Here is a 22,007-nt window from a genome sequence, read left to right on the forward strand (position 1 = left end):
GGTGAGTAAATGATTGTTAAGAGAATAGGAAATGGTAATTTAGGGGTTTAAAGTGTTAAGGGAAGGCTTGGGATACTGTTCATAGCCAAAAATGGTGTATTTACTTCCTCATCTCTACTTCGCGGAAATTCGACTTTCGCGGGCGGTCTCAGAACGTATCCCCCGCGAAAATCGAGGGAACACTGTATGGCAATTTATAAGTGTAGAGTAAATTCAGCATAGTGGAAACTGGGAGAGCATAAGTCTTAATCTCGTCTTGGGAACAAGGCAAGCTGGAAGATCTTGGGCCAGTCACTTTCTCTCAGCCCTAAGAAGGAGGCAGTAACAAACCACTTCTGCAAAATCTTGCCAAAAAATCTTCAGAGACTTATTCAGGGTGTCTCAATAACAGGATACAACTGACAAAAGAAACAGAATTATTTCTATTGCTTGAAATACCCAGGATATAAATAACTGCTAGAGTTAAGCCCCTGGATATCTTTTTATTATGATGATTAATTTTTTATTCTGCTTTTTAAAATACATACAAATATATGGTGGAAAACATGGCTAACCCACTTGCCCGTTTTCCCACAAAGAAGTAGGTTGGGCTGAGAGCGACGGTCCCAAGGTCACCCAACCAGTTTTCATATCTGAAACTTTTTTCTTCCATTTTTTTTCCAAACCCAGAACATATTTTTTCCTTCTCATAGTACCATTAGATTAGGTCACCTTTTCCCAGCAGGTTCTGACAGGGTCTGCAGAACCAGTAACATAAATTTTGAGTAGTTCGGACACTGGGCATCTACCACCTCTGGCTGGCCCCAGCGTCCGGAGGGAGTCGGGAGGGAATGGGGATTCTGCAATATCCTTCCCCTCCTATTCCCACCACGCACCAGGCCCACTAAGCGACCCCCACAGAACCTGCACATCAGCCCACCCTCGGTCCACTGGAGGGGAGTGAGGGAACTGAAGGGTCCCAACGGGGGAGGCTGCGCCTCCTGCCTAATTACACTGTGCGATGCTTCATGGAGGCACCTTTGCTCAAACGTCTCCAGATCTTGCTTGTTTGGAAGGTCAATTTTCTCTGGCTACGGCAAGGCAGTTTGAATTTGGGAGAGATCTTCGCCTTGGAATGAGAATCAATCAGGAATCTTACTTACGGGACCGCCTCCTGCCACATGGGACCCAGAGACCGGTCAAGTCCCACAGAGTTGGCCTTCTCCAGGTCCTGTCAACTAGACAATGTCGCTCCCCCCGGAGTTTCGTGTTGCCCCCTCCCTCCTCGCCTTCTGTAAGAGTCTAAAGACTCATCTATGCCACCAAGCTTGGGGTCATTAGACTCTACCCCCAGGTCAAGGACTGTATAGTAGGTTTGTTTGAATGGCTATGTGTGCATATTAATAGGCCGTTTAGTTTTTTTAAATGTAACTCTTAATTTTAACTTTAAATTATTATATCACAATGTTTACTGCTTTTATAATAATAATTATTATACTGCTTTTATATGTTGTAAGCCGCCCTGAGTCTTCGGAGAGGCGCAGCATATAAATTTTAATAATAATAATAATAATAATAATAATAATAATAATAATAATAATACACTTTTTGAATGAAATTACATCAGATTTTTCTAGCAAAGAAACCTGACACAAAACAAACTGCAGCCTTGGTGGAATGAGCTTGATCCACACCAGACCTTCCTGTCTGGGACAGATGAAGCTTTCATCCCAAACCCCCAACTCCTTCCATCCTGGGCAGCCCCCCATCCTGCTCACTCCTTTCTGTGGATCTGAAAGCAACGTGGGATGCTTTGAACGCCTGCCCCCCACCCCCACCCCCAGCCCCATTTCCCCTTCTCTCCTCACACGGCTTCACAGCTCCCACGGACGGACTGCTGGTTCCCCAGTAGGGCTGCCCAGCAAGTGACCAACCTGGAGAAGGGCTGTGCCGTCGAGAGAAAACGGTCAGCATGCAGATGTCGTTCTGTTCTGGGGCTTCCATTTTTTGCTTCTTCCTGATGTCCTGAGTGGGACAAGTAGAATGGGTGCTCCCTGCACTTTTAAAAAATTATCAGGGAGTATAAGAGAGTATACGAGATAATTTAGAAAGTATAAGAGATAATTTTAAAATTATCAGGGAGTATATTTTTCGGGGTATAAGACGCACCTTAGTTTTGGGGGAGGGAAATAGGGAAAAGAATCTGCTTAGCGGGTATTATCAGAGCATCCTTACTCTGGTCAGCTTCCGCACATTATTTTATTCCCTGGTCAGGGCGTTAAAAAAACCTTATTCAGAGAAAGTAACAATGAAAGAGCTTGCAAGCCAATAATAGCTGAGAAAATCATTAGCACCTGGTTAGGTTTGGAAAGAAACATTTGAATCAAGTAGAGCAATTAAAAAAAACCTGCAAAAACTTAGGGCTTGGAAAACATTATTTGCAAAGAGTAACAATGAATGAGTTTGCAAGCCAGTAAGAGCTGGGAACATTGTTAGACCTGGTTAGGGCTGGAAAAAAAAACAATCAGAGCAAGGAGAGCAATAAAAGAAACCTACAAAGACAAGGTTTGGAAAACATTCTTGACAGAGAGTAACAATGAAAGAGCTTGCAAGCAAGTAAGAGCTGGGAACATTGTTAGCACCTGGTTAAGGCTGGAAAGAAACATTTGGAGCAAGTTAGAGCAACAAAAAACCCTGCAAAGACTTAGGCTTGGAAAACATTATTTTCAAAGAGTAACAATGAAAGAACCTGCAAGGTAAGAGCTGGGAAGATCGTTAGCACCTAGTTAGGGCTGGGGGTGGGGGAGAAGCTTCAAAAAAAGCTGCATTCAGAGTATAAGACACACCTGAATTTTCCGCTTCTTTTAGGGAGGAAAAACGTGTGTCTTATACTCTGAAAAATATGGTACCTATGGCCCCTTTATGACCTACTGTCCCCAACTCTCCAAATTCTCAGGGATATGAAAGAATAAGGGCTGAAGCCAAGGGAGGGTGAATAATAAGAAACATTCTGTCAGAATCCCCCCCCCCACACACACACACCTGCTGATCAAGAGTGGGGCCTGTTGGCCTTTGTTCTAATGATCCGAAGGTCCTGGAGGATGGAGTCCCAAGGAGGAAGGAAGAAGTGAGGGCACATACAAACCCCCACTCCATTAGGAAAAATGGACTTTCACTCATCCACTCATCCTTCTTTCAAGAGTTATTCAGAGTTATGTGGAGTTCATTACCGTATTTTTTGGAGTATAAGTCAAACTTTTTTCCTCCCTAAAAGAGGCTGGAAATTCAGGTGTGTCGTATACTCTGAATGCAGCTTTTTTGAAGCTCCCCCCCCCAGCCCTAAATAAGTGCTAATCTTCCCAGCTCTTATCTTGCAGGTTTTTTCATTGTTACTGTCTGTGAAGAATGTTTTCCAAACCCTAAGTCTTTTCAGGGTTTTTTTCATTGCTCTACTTGCTCTTTTCTTTCCAGCTGCTAGCAATGTTCCCAGCTCTTACTGGCCTGCAAGCTGTTTCATTCTTAGTCTCTCTGAATAAGGATTTTGCAGTTTTTTATTGTTCTAACTTGCTCCAAATACCACAAGTCAGTGTTTCCCAACCTTGGCCAAGCGAATGCTGGCTGGGGAATTCTGGGAGTTGAAGTCCAGGTACTGTATCTTCAAGTTGTCAAGGTTGGGAAACACTGCCGTAAGTTTCTTTCCAGCCCTAAGGAACGGGGGGGGGGGGGGTGTTGCCAGAGGGGCCTGGAATCCGACAGGTGATGGGGCAGGGAGCGAATGGCCCTCTCATAAAAGGCGGGAAAATAACCCATACCAGGGGGGAGGTGGGCGGGCATTTCCCCCACCACCCAACTTCCTTTCCAGGCACCCGAAAAGGGAAGGGCGTTTGGCTCTCCAACGGATTACCATTCCTACCCTTCGGGGTACAAGACAGGATAGGGCGAGGCGGTCACACATTCTTCCACACACACAGCAGCCGGGTTTCCACTCGGGGCAGCCTTGAACGTCCCCCCGTGCCCAGCCCGCACGTCAAAGACCCACCTGCCCGGCCTCCAGCGCGGCGCTCACCTGAACGCACTGTCCGGACGCTTTAATTTGAATCGTGGGGTCCGCCCCTCGGCGGGTCATCTGCATACTCGGGCCTGCCCACGCAGGTATTGTTGCATGGGAGGGGAGAGAGAAGGCGGGGAGGAAGGAGACCGACGCTGAAGCGGCGCCCGACCTTCCCCCTCGGGTGTTTGTTTGTTTGTTTTTGTTTTCCCCTGGCCGCGCTTTACGGCTTCCCCGCGTGCGACAAAGTCGCGCGATTGCCGGTGGCGCAACCTCTGGGGCTGCGAGCCAATCGGCGCTGAGGGGCGGGGATAATAGCGTCAAAAAGCGGGCGCAGGCGCGCTGGGGTCGAAGCCACGCGGCCGGACGCGAGGAGCGTCGTGCGAGCGTCGGTAGTGCGCTTGCGCGTTCTTCCAGCTGTAGGTCGATCTGCTGTATGCCGGTGGAAGTTGGGCGAGTTTTGAATCGGCTTCTTCAAGCGCCGCCAGAGGATTGTATCCAATGCAACGCAGGCTGCGGCGAGTCCAATCAGCTGCCGAGCCTACTTGGCAAGAACCGGAGCCAAATTAAGAAGAGACTAGATCAGAGGTAGGCAAACTTGGCTCTTCAATGACACGTGGACTTCAACTCCCAGAATTCATGAGCTAGCATGATTGGCCCAAGAATTCTGGGAATTGAAATCCAAAAGTCATAGAAGCACCAACTTTGCCTATCCCTGGCACTAGACAATAACTTGTCTATATGTTCTCCTGCTTGACAGGGGGCTGGACTAGAAAACCTCCAAGGTCCCTTCCAGCTTCTATTCTAATTCTATACATTCTCATTCTACTATGTTATATACTCTATATTCATTCTCATTCTATATTCTATTATGTGTTCTGAATTCTGTACTCTTCTACGCTATTCATTATTCATTTCTATTATTTCTATTCTTTGGCGGGCTGCCAAGGAGAAGCAGAAAGCGTTGCTGATGTTCCTTTTTCTGCATAAACCACATGGGTGCCTCTTTCTTGCATCTTGATCTTGCCCTGAGACAAGGGCAGTTGGCCCAACGCCTGAGAATGAATGAATGAATGAAAAGGAATCCTCAATCTGAGTCTTGTATTGGCAGTTCTGTGCTAGCAAAAAATTCAGAAGAGAAGGATTTAGGGGTAGTGATTTCCGACAGTCTCAAAATGGGTTAACAGTGCGGTCAGCGGTAGGGAAAGCGAGTAGAATGCTTGGCTGCATAGCTAGAGGTATCACAAGCAGGAAGAGGGAGATTGTGATCCCACTGTATAGAGCACTGGTGAGACCACATTTGGAATACTGTGTTCAATTCTGGAGACCTCACCTACAAAAAGAGATGGATGAAATTGAAGGGGTTCAAAGAAGGGCTACAAGAATGGTGGAAGGTCTTAAGCATAAAACCTATCAGGAAAGACCTCGTGAACTCAATCTGTATAGTCTGTAGGACAGAAGGGAAAGGTGGGACATGATCGAAACATTTGAATATGTTAAAGGGTTAAATAAGGTTCAGGAGGGAAGTATTTTTAATAGGAAATTGAACACAAAAACAAGGGTGGACAAGCTGAGGTTAATTGGGGGAAAGATCAAGCAACATGAGAAAATATTTGACTGAAAGAGGAGTAGATGCTTGGCACAAACTTCCAGCAGAAGTGGTTGGTAAATCCACAGGAACTGAATTTAAACATGCCTGGGATAAACAGATCCATCCTAAGATAAAATACAGGAAATAGTATAAGGGCTAGATGGACCATGAGATCTTTTTCTTCCATCAATCTTCTATGTTTGTATGGGTTCATTGATTGATGGATTCACTGATTGATTGATTTGGATTTATCTGCTGCCCAACTCCAGCTCAGGGTGGCTTACAATCATGAGAATAAATACCAACAACGTAACAGAAGGAACAATAAATACAAAAGCAATATACAATACATTCTACCCCTAAAAAGCCATACATACACTCACTCATTCATGGATCTTTTTGTTAGACCTGCCAACATTCAAACCTCCAAATAGAAAGTGATCCTTGGCTCCCTTCTAAGATCTCCTCCAATGAGAAGTCCAGTTCATTGCAGCAATGCATAGCCACAACGGAGAGTGGCATAACAAAATCCCTAGGTGCTTTTGGCCCCAGATGGTGCTGTCTTCATTGGCATATTGCAGTGCATTGTAGGGGTCAATTGGTGTGCACTGGTTCATTCCAATGATTTTGTGACAATCTCCACCTAACTATATATTTTTCTTTTATTGATTGACTCCTGAATGGGAAGTGGAACGTTTTAGATTGTGGTACTTTGGTCCAGTTGCCCCGAGTTAATTTTTTTAATGCTTTTGGCCTGGATCATTGAGTCTTCATTGGCGTATGCCTGGGCTGTCAAACTCGTACCATGTTGTCATGTGATGGGAGTGCTAAAATGGGAGTGGGTGTGCCAATGCATGATATACGAGTGCCTCGGTATTACCTTGTATTATATCTTGCTTCTGTATTATCTTGCTTCTGTGATTATTGATTCTGCCCTGGATTCTGCTGTATGGTATTGTATATAAAAAGGTTTCTTATATATAATTGAATCCTGCTGAAGTTCATTCACTTGCGTGCTGCAAATTCTGACAAAATATCAGGCTGAATAGTTTGGGGCAGGGGTGTCCATCCTTTTCAACTTTTAAACCTGGAGGACTTCAACTTCCAGAATTCCCTAGTCAGCTTTGCTGGCTAGGAAATTCTGGGAGTTCAAGTCCTCCAGGCTTATAAGGTGGAGACCTCTGATCTGGGGCACTTGTTAACAGAGAACTGGTTTGTCAGTAAGATTAGGAGGATCAGGGGGTCCTTCGGAAACCTGAAATCCAGAGACACCTATCCCCATTAAATAACCTTGAAAAGTAGCAGAACTCAGATGGGTGATAGCGAAAGGCAGCTGAGGAAAAACAGCAAAAAGCATAAAACCTGCAGACTCTTTTTTATTAAATTCTCCGGTTTCATCTGTACAGAAAAATGCACATTATGTTCAGTATTTCAGTTAACAATTCAAAATTACACAGCATGAAAATGTAAAAACAAAGAATGGCAAAGAATTTGTACATAGATAAGAAGAAAAAAAAACAATTTACAAAAAAACCCCAATATTACATTTTTAAAAAGAACCAAGATCAGCCAACATTTGCTGTTTTGTTTTTTTAAATCCTTTACCATGTCTCCTATGGCTGCTTTTCAAAGCTGCAAGAAGGGCACCGAACATAACCTAGCTATGCTGTTTGGTGTGTGTGTGTCTCGGGGGTGGGGGGGAGTATGTGTTCAAATCCAATATCTGGAATGAAAAGAAAATCAAAATTGTCAGCATCAAATATTAGTTGGTTCTCGGCTGCCTTGTAGTGAAAATGTCAAATTCAGGAAACTCTGGATACCTTTTCACCAAGTATTGGTGAAATACAGGGTGGGCCATATTGCAAACCTGATGCAGAGGAAGCAATGCCAGTCCTACGAAGTCCCCAAATGTAGCCAGTCATTGCTGGCTCAAAAGAGAGGCAGTTTCCGCACAAATAACTAGAATGCTTGGTCCAAAATGCATTTAGGTTCAGTACACGGCCCCACCTGCTTTGCAGAAGGTAGGGCCTTCTGTCCTCCCTTAGCTTCCAGCATGGGGCCACCTGATGCTCTTTGCTGTGCCTTAATTTTCTGTCTGATGCTGCTGTTGCTTTCAGCTCCAGCTCCAGCTCTCTTCCTGAAGTGCAGCAGAGAAAAAGAAGGCCAAATGTACGTCTCCCAGGATCCAATCTGGGTCGGTTGGTCAGCATGACCAGAAATGTTGCCTTCTAAGCTTTCGGAGTAGTGCAGGAAGCCCAAGCTTGGGAAACTGCTTCCCATAGAGAAATTCCCTGAAGAGGGGCCTTCAACGTACGTCTGAAAGCTCGGAAGAGAAAACATCTGGTCCCGCTGACCAAGATTGGATTCTGGGGAGAAAAAAGGCCCTGCATACTCCTAAGTTTAGACCAATCTGTCCCCTTTCTGGGGATTCCCGGCTAAGGAGGATTTTAAACAATTTAAACTGACAGACTGGCAAAACTCAGCACTGCCTTCTCTGCCTTGCTTGAATTAATGAATCTAATGAAGCAGAATTTTATCTGGTGTGGCACACAGCCTGAGTAGAAACGAAGCCTCTCCTCTCTATACTGACCGGTTCCTGAGGTTGAAAAATAAAAGGGAAGAGGTAGACGGGGGGACGGGGGACACCTCCCTACAGAAAGTCCTGGGGAGGGAGCCTGGGGACTGGAGCAACATTGGAGGCTGCCCACAGGCCTCTTAAGCCCTTGGGGCAGATTGGGTAAGCTGCCACTACTTAGGAGCTCCTCCCTCTGTCTTCTCCCTCTGCAGAAGCTAAACAGTGGAAGTGCAAGAAAAGGCAACTACAGGTAGCTGAGGGAAAGCAAAAAAAAGTGTGTGTTGTGTAATTTTTTAAGACACAGTAGCTAAAAGGATCTGGGGGTGGGGGAATGGACGGACGGATGGATACACAGGGACTTTCACCTTCAGCAGCAAATGGGGCAAGACAGCCAAGACCAAACCAGGTTTCTTTGCTGGCTTCTTGCTCAATACTACAATTCTGAATGAGACTTTTCTGGGAGTCTTCTGGTTTAACCACTTTAAGAGGGCTGTAGTCCATAACCCACAGCCAGCCTCTTCAACTTCAGCTTCAATACCCTCTTGCCTTCTCCCCTTCTGCAGTTCTTAATTCTAGTATATTAACCAGAATTAATATCTGGCCTTAATTCTGCAGTTTTTAATTTTGACCTATCCCATTTTGTGCCAGAATCACAAGGTCTCAAGATCATGGTTAATGCCTCTAGTACAGAGGTCTTCAAACTTGGCAACTATGCTGGCTGGAGAATTCTGAGAGTTGAAGTCCACAAGTCTTAAACTTGCTAAGTTTTGGTACCCCTGCTCTAGGCGGAACGATCCTGATTTCTGCTTCAGCTAAACCATTGTCTGATAAAATACTGGAGTTATTTTTAGATCCTGCAGAGGAAAAAAGACAGCAGGCTCTGCAGCATCCACTGGGTTCTCATATCATGTGTCTTTTTACCAGCTCCACCTTCTAGAACAGCGCTGGGGACAATTGCCCTTTTATGACTTGTGAACTCCCAACTCCCAGAATCCCTGAGCCAGCATGGTGCCTGGCTGGCTCAGGAATTCTGGGAGTTGGAAGTCCACAAGTCATAAAAAGGGCCACACTTTCCCGCCCATTCTAGAAGAGCCAGATGGGGAACCCAAAAAGAACCATGATCCAAATACCATTTAGGATAGCAAGAAGAAAAAGTAATCAGTAGTCACTTAAAAAGTAAAGCACACCAAACCGCCATCTCTAGGGAAGCAAAGCCAGATGCCACATTGCTCAGTTTCCAGTCTCCTAAAGTTCATTTTGTAGAAACACCATTCACCAACACTTCAGAGCAGCAGCAAATATTCACAGTACTGTTACGAGCGACAGCTTGTCCAGACCCTCTGACTGCCTGGTCCTTTGACAGAAACCCTCTGCTTTCAGGAAGTTGAATACAAAAAAAATAGTAATAATAATTTTTTTAAAAACCCTATAAAGGTAGAATCTGTCTAGCAAGTGCAATACTGTTATGAACTGGAACATGCTAGGGAAATGGAGAGGGGCGGGCCATTAAGCTTTGCACTGGCCAGAACACCCAAGTGCAGGATTCAGCCCCAGCATACGCAGGCAGACCTCTTGGGTAGCAGACTGTCCCATGTGCCAACAAAAGAGCATGTGCAGCTTTTTTTACTCTCCAGTCCGGTTACGGGTAGCATCTAGGTTCAGAATAGGAGGGCTACTCACGGTGTTGCTTCAGATGTTGCCCCTCCCTTTCAAATAACAGATAAACGGTCCCCACCAACCCATTTTTGCTCAGGAACAGAGATCCTACTTCCCAAACCTGGCAGAGCCTGAAGCCCTCTCGCCTTCCAATTAATGCCGGATCTGCAAGTGGGGGGAAAGGGCCGTCTGCTAATCACCACCCCAGCAATGGCCCTCCTCTTTTGGGGGCCCCAAACCTTCAGGGCAACTTTCCAAAAGGCCTACTTGCTACGCAGCTTCGCACCCTCACTTGCTTCACCTAAACAGCTTCCACTGGGGTAGGATGTAGCTTTGCAAGGGCAACCTATAAAACCACCGGACTTTGTTTCTTGTGGTCGATATTTTATTAATCCCAAAAAGACAACGGAGAAAAATGAATGGCTTTTGGCTGTTGGCGGAAACTGAGGAACAAACCAGTTAAGGAAAGGAAAGGAAAGGAAAAATACACACAAACGGAACCTTGTGACAGGAAGAGGACAACTGATGGAGATGATATTCCTCTGAGACCATTTTGCTGACAGATTATGAGCTGAAGATGCTGGTTCACTGGCAAACTAGGTATCCAAACCAGGGTCGTCGGTGATGGTGAGCAGTTGGGTAAATGTCCCATCCTTCCAAGTCCTGCCTAACCTCAGGGCACAAGTATTTCCTCACCGGGACACACTGCCCCCCAAAATTATGCCAAAGAACGGATCTTTAAAAGGCTGACTTTAAAAACCTCCCGGGCCGCAGTCGGTCAGTCTGGTTTGGAGCGTGTGAAGAAGGTAGTTCAACAGTACGAGAAAGGGGGGAGGGAAAAAAAGGAAAAGAAAGAGCTTTGTCTACAGGCAGGCAAACAACTGTGGCTAACGATGGGGTAACAAAGCTGCTGGACAAGATGGGAGACCCAGCCCACACGAGCTGCTGCTGCTGCTGCTGCTGTTCTAATTGGCTTGTACTGTCTGAAGGAGAGCGAGGTGGGGAGGGAGACTATACAGAGAAGACTGTACAAATTGGGGCAGGCCGTCCTCCTCCTTCCCTCCGGTGACCAAGGTCGTCTCTACCTGTCCTTCAGTTCTCGTGTCACTCGCTTGGTGATACGCCCGCACATCAGGCCAATCAGGAACAAGACACAGATGCCTGCACTGATCACCGACAGGATGTAGTTCTTGGATGGAGACGTCACCACTTGCATGGCAAGGTCCGAAAATCCTTCTGCTGGGGCCACCTGGCGAGAGGAAAAGGAGACGTCAGCTACCAAGCCTAGGGAAGGACAACCCAACCCAACCAAGACAGGCGGACTTGAGTTGGCAAGGCAGAAGTCTGCTCCAATGAAATTATGCCAACAAAAGGTTAATTTCACCTGGACAGATTCTGAAGAAATCCCTTAAGTATCAGCCTGACTAGAAGGTGCAACGTTGGATCTTAACAATCATGAAGCTCACAACCAGAGAGTTAGATCATGCCCAAATACATTTCGGAGATCCCCTGTTTGCTCTTGGAAATGATTGCTGCACCTTTCTTAAAACTTTCCAGACATCTCTAAGGATGAGAAACCACCTTGTTAAGGTCAAAAATTGTGTTAATTTTTGATGCCTTTCAATCAATGTTTCTCCAGAATTCCCCAGCCGGCATGTTGTCAGGTTTAAGATACACTTCTTTAAATGCATCCAAGCTAAAGTTACACTTAAGTTTGTAGTAGAACTTTTTTCAAAGTTAAAGCTGGATAAAACTCTATTACAGTTGCTTATGGATCAATCCTTAACTTTATTACTATCCCACTTCATAGTGACACATCCTAATGTGCTTTCAAATCAATCTGCCATGAAAGTATTTCTTCTTTAATAAATAAAGCCAGTGAGATTCTTTTCCACACAAAGCACAGGCAAGGTCCAGATCATGAGCAGAATAGAAATGAGATAGGGGTAGGAGAGAAAATGGGATGGGATGGGATAGAACAAAACAGAACAGAACAATAGTGGAGCGGAGAGTGGAATGGAATGGAATGGAACAGAACAGAATAATAGGAATGGAGTGGAGTGGCGTGGAACGGAACAGAATAATTATTGCCACTTTAAATGCACATTAATCAGCATACATTAAAATCAAATTGTTGTGCACCCAGCTTATCATTGAGTAGCATGTCTTTCAAATTCTTCACTAGCCAGACAGAGCTAGGGAGGGAGGGAGGGAGGGAGGGACTGAAATCAGCAGTCATACTGGCTAGACTTTACAAGCAGCCCCCCACTTACAACCATTTGTTGAGCAACTGCTTGAAGTTACACCACCACTAAAACGGTGACTCGTGACTGTACATACGAACATCACAGCAGTGCCTTTTTGACATCCCAGCGTCATGTGCAATTATCCTTTGCAACCTTTTCAGCCAGCTTCCTAACAGGCAGTCAGTGGGGGGAAGCTGGATTCACTTAACAGCCACATAATCTTCTTAAGAACCAGGAGATTTGCTTAGCAAATGTGTGTGGGGGGGGAGGGTGTTTTTTTTTGCAAAATCAGACACCACACTTAGCCGAGTACTGTCTTTTTTATTTTTATTTTATTTTTCTCCACCTTCGCAAATACAGATTCAACTTGCATATACCTTCCAATAATTATTTTTACCCTTTATTCACAGACCCCTATTTAATTTAAAAAAAACATTAAACAACAGCAGTCTGCACCTTCAATTACCCTTTCTTGCAATTCCCTTCCTCCTTCCTGCCTACTTTCCCTTCGCTCCTCCTAGACTCCTCTCCCCCTCTTTCTTCCCTTAACTCTCTCTCTCCACCTCTCCCTCCTTCTCTCCCTTCCTTTCTACTTCCTCTTCACCCCAACTGAGTGATGTCTTAATTACTAAGCCTTGCTCAGTAATGAAAATTCTGGTCGTAAGTGGAGGACGCCTGAGGATGAGGGCCAACCTTCCTGCAAGGACCCAAACACTTCCTAGGACCTCTTTTACCTCCCCTTAATTTCCTCCTCAGTTCCAATGGCTCTTCTATTCCCATTGAAGAAAGACGCTAAAAGTGCCACCTCACTCACCTTCGCAGCAAAGCTCCACATTTCGATTCGGTCATTAAGGCGTTTTTTGCATTCTGGCTGTAGCCGGACCCGTTTGTCCTCCAGAGCCTCCATGAGGCAGGACATTTCTGCAGAACGAAGGAGACACCATCACAAAAGGCAGGCCCCCTTGAAAGGCCCAGGGGAAGCCCTGCCACACCGCAAACCACCAAAAGGAACGAAACGCGGACTCCAGGAAGGACGTCTTAATGACGTCAAAGCTCTGCCCATGGAATTCCCTATTGGGATTCCCCACCTCCATTTGACCCTCCCGACCAGCCGACAGCTCCCCGGCTCTTTGTAAGCAGCCATGATCTAGAGTGAACTGACTTTGTGGTCAGAACAGCCTTGTGGTCTTAGCACTCCACAGACCGATCAGTTAATGCAAAACTTACGTCGGCCTCTTCCTGGAGGGATGGCAGCGCAGTGATGCTTGATGTCCAGTGCACAGGCTGTGTGAAGGACGGGATCCACAAAAATATCAGCCTTGCTTTCCTTCAGCATGTTCAGCACTTCCTGGAGAGTAGAAAATCATGATCAGATAGTTGTTCTCGAGACAATGAAAACCGAAGGGCTCGGTAGGAGGAGGAGAATTAGAAGGAATAGTAGTAGTAGTCAGGTGATCTGGTGCAGGCATAGTAGTGGCCCGCCGATGATGCAATTTTGGTGCGATGGCTCTGGTGCTGTTTATGCCGGTCTGTGCACACTGCCATTTTTTTTTTTTTTTGTAATTTTCAGTGACTTTTCGCCTCTCTGAGCATGCACAGAAGTAAAATCATCTCTCTAAGCATGCACAAAGGTGAAATTGCACAAGGGGAGCGTGAAACGTGATGCGCACCGGTAGGAAAAGGAAAAAGGAACCCACCAATGATAGTAGTACAGCTAGTCCTCATTCAGGAATGAGGATCCTGGATGTAGCACTAGCTGGTAGTTAAAATTAATGTGAACTGAAACCCTTGCAAGGCTGTGGTGGTGCACGATTATGGCTGAATCTGAACAAAGCCTTAAAGAGGGAAGAGGAGAGTCAACGGGCCATTCCAGATGGAATAAAGATAGGGAGAGATGCAAATCAAAATAATTGTACTCTCTAAAGATGCCATTTAAAGCAAGGGACCTCAAACTCCGTCTGCATCCCAAATCTGGGCCTTGAGCCACTGCCCTGCCACACTCACTCACACTCATGAGTCAGTGTGGTTCATGGAGTTTTATTTGTCTTCTCCCAAGAATTCTCCTCATCTGGATTTAGAACTGCCCCAACCGAAGCCAGCCACGAGCAAGACCAGATTATTCCCCCAGGCAATGGGCAATTAATCCATAACACAATTGGCAAGCTGCTCAAACATGAAGTCCAATAAACCAACATAAAGCCCTCAGGCAAAACTTAAAAAGTACATCCATGCTAGATCATGGGTTATAGTAATTCAGAGTCACAAAAAACACAAACAAGAACATATCTCCGAGACCGCCTTCTGCCGCACGAATCCCAGCGACCGATTAGGTCCCACAGAGTGGGCCTTCTCCGGGTCCCGTCAACTAAACAATGTCGGTTGGCGGGCCCCAGGGGAAGAGCCTTCTCTGTGGCGGCCCCGGCCTTCTGGAACCAACCCCCCCCCCCCCCCCGGAGATTAGAACTGCCTCTACTCTCCCTGCCTTCCGTAAAGTTCTTAAAACCCACCTTTGTCGTCAGGCATGGGGGAACTGAAACACCTCCCCCGGCCACGTACAATTTATGTATGGTATGTTTGTGTGTGTGCTTGTTAATATAGTGGGGTTCTTTTTAAAACTATTTTAAATACTTAAATTTATTGAATCTATTTGGATTTGTACGATTGTTTATATTTTTGTTGTGAGCCGCCCCGAGTTCGCGGAGAGGGGCGGCATACAAATCTTAATAATAATAATAATAATAATAATAATAATAATAATAATAATAATAATAATAGCCAAACCCACACACGATGTTTCCAGCAACGCCTCCCTCTGTCTGCCATGATAAATAGTTCCCATGCATCCAGGTTGACTCAGCCTTCCATCCTTCCAAGGTGGAGCAAAATGAGGACCCAAATTGTGGGGGCAATAGGTTGACTTTGTAAACAGCTTAGGGGGCATATATGTCTAAGTGCTCTTCCTTCCTCCCTCCCTCCCTCCCTTTCTGATTATAATGCAGTATTGCAGGCTAACTCTGCTCACAGCCAGCAATTTGATCCTAACCAGCTCCAGGTTGACTCAGCCATCCAGCCTTCCAAGGTGGAGTAAAATGAGGACCCAAATTATGGGGGCAATAGGTTGACTTTGTAAAAAGCTTAGGGGGCTGTAAAGTGGTATATATGTCTAAGTGCTCTTCCTTCCTTCCGCCCTTCCTTCCTTCCTTTCTACAATGCAGTATTGCAGGCTAACTTTGCCCAGTGCCAGCAGTTCAAACCTGACCTGTTCAAGGTGGACTCAGCCTTCCATCCTTCCAAGATGGGAAAAATGAGAACCCAGATTGTTAAGGGCAAGAGGCTGACTCTGTAAACACTTAGAGAGGGATGGAAAGCATGTGAACAGAAGTCGAAGTGCTCTTGCTATTTTCTCTCCAGCCAGCCTCTGAGGATTCATCTGAGGAGTCATCCAAAGGAGACCCCACAGCCCTTGAGAACCAGGCCACAGAAGTGGTGGGTGAGCATGCATGTATGCATCCCCCACTTGCTCGAGCAACAGGTGAGCACATGCACGCATACACACATGCTCCATTTGCACGAGCGGCGGGCATGTGTCTGCCTCTCGTGCAAATGGAGCTGCACATGTGCACGCTTGCCTGCCACTCACACCAAACCAACCCCCTCTCCATCCCGCTCCCTGCTGGTCCGCAAAGTCGAAAAGGCTGTGGAGCATGGATTTAAAGACCACAATTCTGAGTCCAGAGTCTGAGTCTTCAGAGAGGGGCGGCATACAAATCTAATAAATAATAATAATAATAATAATAATAAAGATGCCTCCCAAAGGCAGACAAATGCTGCAGACTCGGAGGTACCCTCCTTCCCTTGAAGACAAGAGCCGCTGCATTTATCCACCTGCCCATTAAGGCCATGGCAGGACCCCTCACCTTCTTGCACATCTCTGCTTTAATTTTGAGCAGATTCACTTTCAGACACTCTTCCACCTGCCCTGTCTGCTCCTGGGCTGCGGCCTCTTCTGCACACAAAGTAAAAATCTGTAAGGATATAAAGCACATTAGAATGCAGCCGTCACAGGACAAGGTGGCAAAGTTCAAATATTTATAAAAGAGAACAGAAACATGGGACAGGCAAACAAATTTTCTAAGTATGGCAGCAAACAATGGGGGAAGGGATGCTGTCCCTTGGCCTCGGACAAGTGGATTTGTGCTCAAAATAGTTTATCCTTGTATTCCAGAGCGAAGGGGTAGAGCACTGCTATTTTTAAGGACAGAAACTTTAGCTGAGGAATGCGGCCTAGGATCAAATTTAGAAGCTAGTCATTTAGGATGGATACCAGCTTGATAATAATAGGTTTAAAAACATCATGGAATGGGAAATGCTCAGGGGCTGGAAAGGCTTTTGGCAGTGTGCCGTGGCCATTACAGAGGAAAATGTGATTTTAGAATTACATCAATACAGGCAGAGTAATCCTTTCCACATATTCTGCGTCACTCCAACCTCAAGCATTGGGCCCAATTCTGGGTGCCACATTTTTAGTAAGATTTGGAGAAGCTGAAACAAGTCCCCGCCGGGCAAAGTGGCTCTGAAAAGGCCTGGGAAAAGAGCTTAGGAGGGAAGACCGAAGGAGGGAGAGGTTCGTGGAATGAGAGCACAAAGAACCTCTGCCTTGTTCCGGGAAAACAGGACACAGAATGGGAATCAGTCCTTCTTCCTAACCCTTTTGCCATCACCGGACCTGCTCTAAATCTAATGATAACCAAGCCCAGAATTACAGTTGTAAATCATGACGATCTTAAGGTGGTCACCATGTCACTGATTTTATAACCGTTTCTGCAGTAGTTATTAAGTGAGTGCAAAAGGCCATAAATATGGGCACTTTTGCCAAATGACCAACATTTGATCACGTGCCTGTGAATGTATGTATGTGTGACACAACTTCAAAACTGGGTTGTAAGGAGCTCCGGGGAAGTCCATTGTAATTTAAGCAATTGGTTGTAAAGTCAAGGACTATCTGTAATTTGGATTCTGGCACTCAGCCAGGGAGTCAAACTTGATGGTCCTTTTTCAATTCACAAGTTCTTACTTTTGCACAAGTATCAGAGAAACACCCATGAATATTCTTGCGAAGAGTCCTCCTGCAGCCGTACTACAGAGAGGGTCACTCCAGAATTCACCCCAAGAACTCAACGCTTATTTTTGACTAGAGACAGAGAAGTGGAGGGTATAAACCGAGCAGACAGCAGCAACGCTCTCCCACCCCCCACCAAAACAAAACAAAAACTACTGACTGGCAATTGCATTTTGCCTGCAGTAGAATAGTTCAAAGAGCAGGAATTCCAGCTTTTATTGTTTTTATAGCTTTACTGTTTCTTCCAAAGTGCATGTTACTACTATGTACTTAACAGTTTGGGTTTGGCAATATATAAAGAAGCTAACAATGAATGTTTGTATGTATTGAAGCACTATAGCTTCAAGAGTTAGTGTTGGTGATTGCCACAAGAGGGAGCCAGAAGCATGATTTTCCCTCTCTGTCTCTCTTATTTCTCTGTTTGGTATTGCTGCTTGCTATAGTAAGAACTGCGTGCTCGATGCTGGTTATATATTTGTAAGCTGTATAAGTAAAGCTTGTAGTATTGTTAATGTGTTAAGAATTATTGACAGATTTTACTGTGTATGACTGGACTGTTTAACTTGACTACGATACTTGCTACAGTCAATACTATTTTATATGCTTTAGTGTATCTGGTTTGTATGACTGAACCATTACTCATATCTTCTCATTATCTGCTGGATATCTGCTAGAATTCCATGTTTCCGTATGTGTATTCTTGATAACTCAGTAATCACTCTGCACACTCCTTAATAGTGCATAAGGGAGAGTTATTTTCACAGAGATTTTAAACTGCAGAAAGACAAATTGTGGACCCTTAGGGGGTAAAAGGCCTGCCACAAATAAAGGAATTTAATTGTCCCAAAAGTGCTCCCCCCCCCCCCCCCCCCCCCCCCAAAAAAAAAGAGGCAGCTGGACTTTCTGCTCTCTGAAGCTGAGGGAGCTTCTTGGCTGAGAAATGTCTTCAAAGAAAAACAAGTCCAGTTGACACTTGAAAAAAAGCACCTTTGGGACAACCCCTGACTTGGAGGACTGAGAATCTCCATAGACAAAGGAATTTAATGAACAAGCTGAGTTACGGACAGGTCAATATCAGAGAAGAGCTCTGATATACGATACCAAACTGGGTTTCCCCAATGTTTCACTCCATTCACAAATGCAAATTCAATATAAATGATGGCAATTGTGAAAAAGGGATTCACAGAAATTTATAGCCTGGTTCATGACTCCTATTATTTAAATGATATGGTTAAAGGTGATAAGAACTTGTCAACATGTTTGGGGGGAAGGAAGACTGAATCTGGAAGCTCCCACCTCTTCTGAGCAGTGCATTTGCAACTGAGGATCTAACCGGTAATCCAGAGCAGATTCCTCAATGATCACTCGAATCTGATCTTCGCAATCTGCAGAAAGACGCTGTTCAGAAACAAGAATAAGAATGGTTGTCACGCTGGAGAAGAACCAAGCCTGATGTCATTCTCGGCATCTGACTTGCCATGCAGCTAAATGGAGATAAAAACTGGCCAATTGATTTGATACCTAGCCTTGCAAAATGGAAATTACTTTGTTTACAAGCTACATTGTAGAAGAATTGTAAAACAAAACACAAGCTTTATTTTGTTCATAAGCAAACTATCTTCATGGCAGTTGAAGAGATGGCTGGGCCTGATTTTCACTTCTGCTCCCTGCCCCCTTTGTTTTTGCTTGTTTCTGTAAAGCCACAATTGCAGCTTTGTTTTGCCTTTTCAGCACAATGAACAGGAGGATGGGTGTCCGAACTGCTCTCCAAACCAATGAATAGAAAGAAAAACAAGACTCTTCATCCAGCTAATCTCTCTGGTAAAGACTTTGAAAGCCACTGTCAAGCCGGTGCAGAAGATGGTGAGAAATTAACGGCTTGCCACACTATCTATAGAAGGGCTGATGTTTATGGGAACTTGGGAGGGGTGATTTTCATGAGGGAAAAGATGCAGCCACAAAGCATTCTTTTGAGTGGTTCAAGGCCATCCTCTGCCCACCCCCCTGGGCAGAAGTGGAAGGAAGACTGGCCACGCTGGCACAATCTGAGTGGGCAACATGATAAATTTGTGGAGGGGGGGGGGCAAGGGATGTAAACTTTCGACTGGATAGGAATCTCCGATCCAGGTTTCCCAGTGTAGGTGCCAAGATGGCTCCAGCAATAAACTGGAACTTTGAGGAGTACTTTGACTTGGATTCTGATTTAGTTTGGATGCTACCTGGAAACCTGACACCTACAGCCATTGTTAGTTCCCAGACGAGACAGCTGGATTGCACAAATTCACGCAGGTTGGCAGCCTGGTGCATGATCCAGACCAGTGATCTTCAGCAACGTTTGGACAAACTGCTTTCATATCAAGTCTCTAGCTCAAGAGGCTGAGCTACCGTGTTTCCCCCAAAATAAGACTAAGACTTCTTCTTCTTCTTCTTTTTTTTGGCCACCCAAAAACGTGCTGGGTCTTATTTTCAGCGGATGTTGTCCACTGACCCATCTCACTTGTGCAGGTCCCCCCCTGCCCCCCCCCGGCCTCCTTTTCGCTGTCAGATGCCTTCAGGAATTACGTCTGCACCCAGCAAGGCTTTCCTGAAGCCCTCTGCAGCTGATAACAGAAGGCAATCCATCCAGCTGCAAAAGAAGTGAGCCAGCAAGGCAGGTGTCGGAGTGTGTGAGGCCTGGATGCAACTGTCCAAAGGTAAGTGGTAGGGTAGATCCACCCCACTCATCCTCACGCTAGTTTAATTTTTACCTGTGCACCCTGGAATGGGCAGCAGAGGTGGGCTGCTAAGGTGGAACGGTGACACGTGCTCGCCTCCATGGCTCTGAGTGCTAGTGGAGTCCAGTGCAATTATGCTACTGCACCTGGATGCATGCGCGGAATCAAAAACTGCACTGAAACATGGGCATGCCTGTATCTCCGTGTGCAATTTTGCTACCTGCACAGATGCAGTAGCATAATTGCACTGGACTCTGCTAGCACTGAGAGCCACGGAGGCGAGCATTTGTCACCGTTCCACCTTAGCAGCCCATCTTTGACAGGCAGGGGCTTAAGGGGGGGGGGGAGTGTTTAGGGCTTATATTGGGCACACATGCAAAAATCAAGCCAGGGCTTACTTTCAGGTTAGGTTGTATTTTTAGGGGGAAAGGTAGCAGGTCGGTGAAAGTGCATGGCCCATCAGCCTTCCTGTTTCAGTGGGTTGCCATTCTCCAACATTCTTAACAATGACCGTACTGACAAGGATTTGCAGAAGTCAGCTCATACATCTGGCAGGCAGGCTGACTAGAGAAGCCCGTGAGCTGGAAAACCCTATCAAGACTTTCTTTAAGACATTTTAATGCCGAGAATTAGAAGATCGAAACCTGCCATCTTAAGTAAGCGCATTAAAGCAGGGCTCCTCCCTAACCTCTCTTTCCTGCCATGTGTCAGAGCCCAAGAGTCTGTTTAGTTGATACCCTTGTGGTGGGATCCCTCTTTGGGTTGAGACAGAGCTCTCTTTTTTTCTCAACCTCTACACGGTTTCTGCAGAAGTGGAAAGGTAGCTCTGTGGACGGTCCTGCCTCTGTTCTGGCCAACATAGGGGACACCATTACCTGGTCTGCGTATTTCAGCTTCAGGCAGGATATGACCTGCCCTTCCAGCTCTGATTCCTCCTTGGCTTTACTCAGAATGCTCTGGCAGAATTTGGGGATGTCTGCTTTGCATGCCTTCCTGAGCACTGGATTCAGACGGTAATCTGCCAGAGAGAAAAAGGTTAAAGTGGGCTTAAAAGATTCGCAAGGGAGGCACCTCTGCAGAGCTGTTCTCTGGGTTTAACAAAGCAGCCTGCAAGTGGAGCTACATCCGAATGCTCGCTAATGGAGCAAATGACAAAGGTGTTATTTGAAAGAAAGGTCTGAAAGACAGTTCCTAAACACTTAAGAGAGTTCATTTTTTGAACAGCAAATGTGCAGAGATGACAACAACAACAAAAAATAGCTTCACTGAACTACAGACAAAGCTTGCTTGGATCTCAAAAGGAAGAGGTAATGTCCGAAGATACTCTTTGTCTGGTTAAATGAGAATTCAAAATTACCATGATTTTATGTTGAGCAAGATGGGCTAAACCCCAAATCTTTTCCAGTTCAATGTTTTTTTTCCCCATTGTGGGTTTTTTTAATGGAAGGAGAAAGATTTCCCATTGTATGATCCAAGCCAAAAATGACATAAAAGGATTTATTTTAAGCAAAGAAGAACTCTCCCAATTTCAGCCAATTCCAAAGCAACTTTCTCTAGCACAGTGTTTCCCAACCGTGGCAACTTGAAGAGATCTGGACTTCAACTCCCAGAATTCCCTAGCCAGCAAATGCTGGGAGCTGTAGTCCAGATCTCTTCAAGTTGCCACGGTTGGGAAACACTGTGCTAGAGAAAGTTGCTTTGGTTACCTAATGCAGAATTCAGCAATCTCTCCCTCCTTCCTCCTTTTGTGGTTGCATGTTCAGTCTTTAGTGAATTCATCTCTTGTCTATGCCAAAATCCCTCCCAGCCCTGCTAGCTGAGATTCTTTCAAGCAGCCAAAGTCCAAATGTGGGACTTTCCATAAGCCAGGTAAATTCTTCTCTGAGCTACAACATTTTCTCCTTGAGTCAAATATATTTAGTAAGTTGCAACCAAATACTTCTGTAGACTTGATAATTATATTTCAGTTAACTTTGAAATAACAAAATGCTCTGTACAGAGAAGACAGGTTGGTGACCCTCACAGGAAATTTTACTTGGAAGGCCTGGGCTAGGTTTGAGCAGACAAAAATGCAAACCC

The 22,007-nt window shown here is 45.4% G+C and overlaps 2 protein-coding genes across 5 annotated transcripts in view; both read right to left on the bottom strand.

Annotated features, from left to right (window-relative positions):
• The window catches only part of PDPR (pyruvate dehydrogenase phosphatase regulatory subunit), a 44,110-nt gene extending 39,869 nt beyond the window's left edge, over positions 1 to 4,241 (bottom strand). The window contains exons 1-2 of one of the 4 annotated variants that reach the window (XM_070760686.1): positions 4,046 to 4,109; positions 1,914 to 2,033 (exon numbers count right to left, since the gene is read on the bottom strand). The gene's annotated coding sequence lies outside the window, so the exon portion shown is untranslated. Of the gene's footprint in view, positions 1 to 1,913; positions 2,034 to 4,018 lie in introns of all 4 variants that reach the window. The other 3 variants (XM_070760683.1, XM_070760685.1, XM_070760684.1) reach the window with 3 other exon arrangements.
• A 2,735-nt stretch (positions 4,242 to 6,976) lies between these two features.
• Positions 6,977 to 22,007, bottom strand: part of GLG1 (golgi glycoprotein 1) — a 126,475-nt gene continuing 111,444 nt past the window's right edge. The window contains exons 21-27 of the mRNA XM_070760682.1: positions 20,804 to 20,946; positions 18,511 to 18,612; positions 16,013 to 16,120; positions 13,323 to 13,443; positions 12,910 to 13,016; positions 10,935 to 11,098; positions 6,977 to 7,341 (exon numbers count right to left, since the gene is read on the bottom strand). Coding sequence (XP_070616783.1) covers positions 7,329 to 7,341; positions 10,935 to 11,098; positions 12,910 to 13,016; positions 13,323 to 13,443; positions 16,013 to 16,120; positions 18,511 to 18,612; positions 20,804 to 20,946 — 758 coding nt within the window. The 3' untranslated portion in view covers positions 6,977 to 7,328. The remainder of the gene's footprint in view (positions 7,342 to 10,934; positions 11,099 to 12,909; positions 13,017 to 13,322; positions 13,444 to 16,012; positions 16,121 to 18,510; positions 18,613 to 20,803; positions 20,947 to 22,007) is intronic.

The sequence above is a fragment of the Erythrolamprus reginae genome, chromosome 9 (genome assembly GCF_031021105.1).
Source record: "Erythrolamprus reginae isolate rEryReg1 chromosome 9, rEryReg1.hap1, whole genome shotgun sequence".
NCBI classification, from domain to species: domain Eukaryota; kingdom Metazoa; phylum Chordata; class Lepidosauria; order Squamata; family Dipsadidae; genus Erythrolamprus; species Erythrolamprus reginae.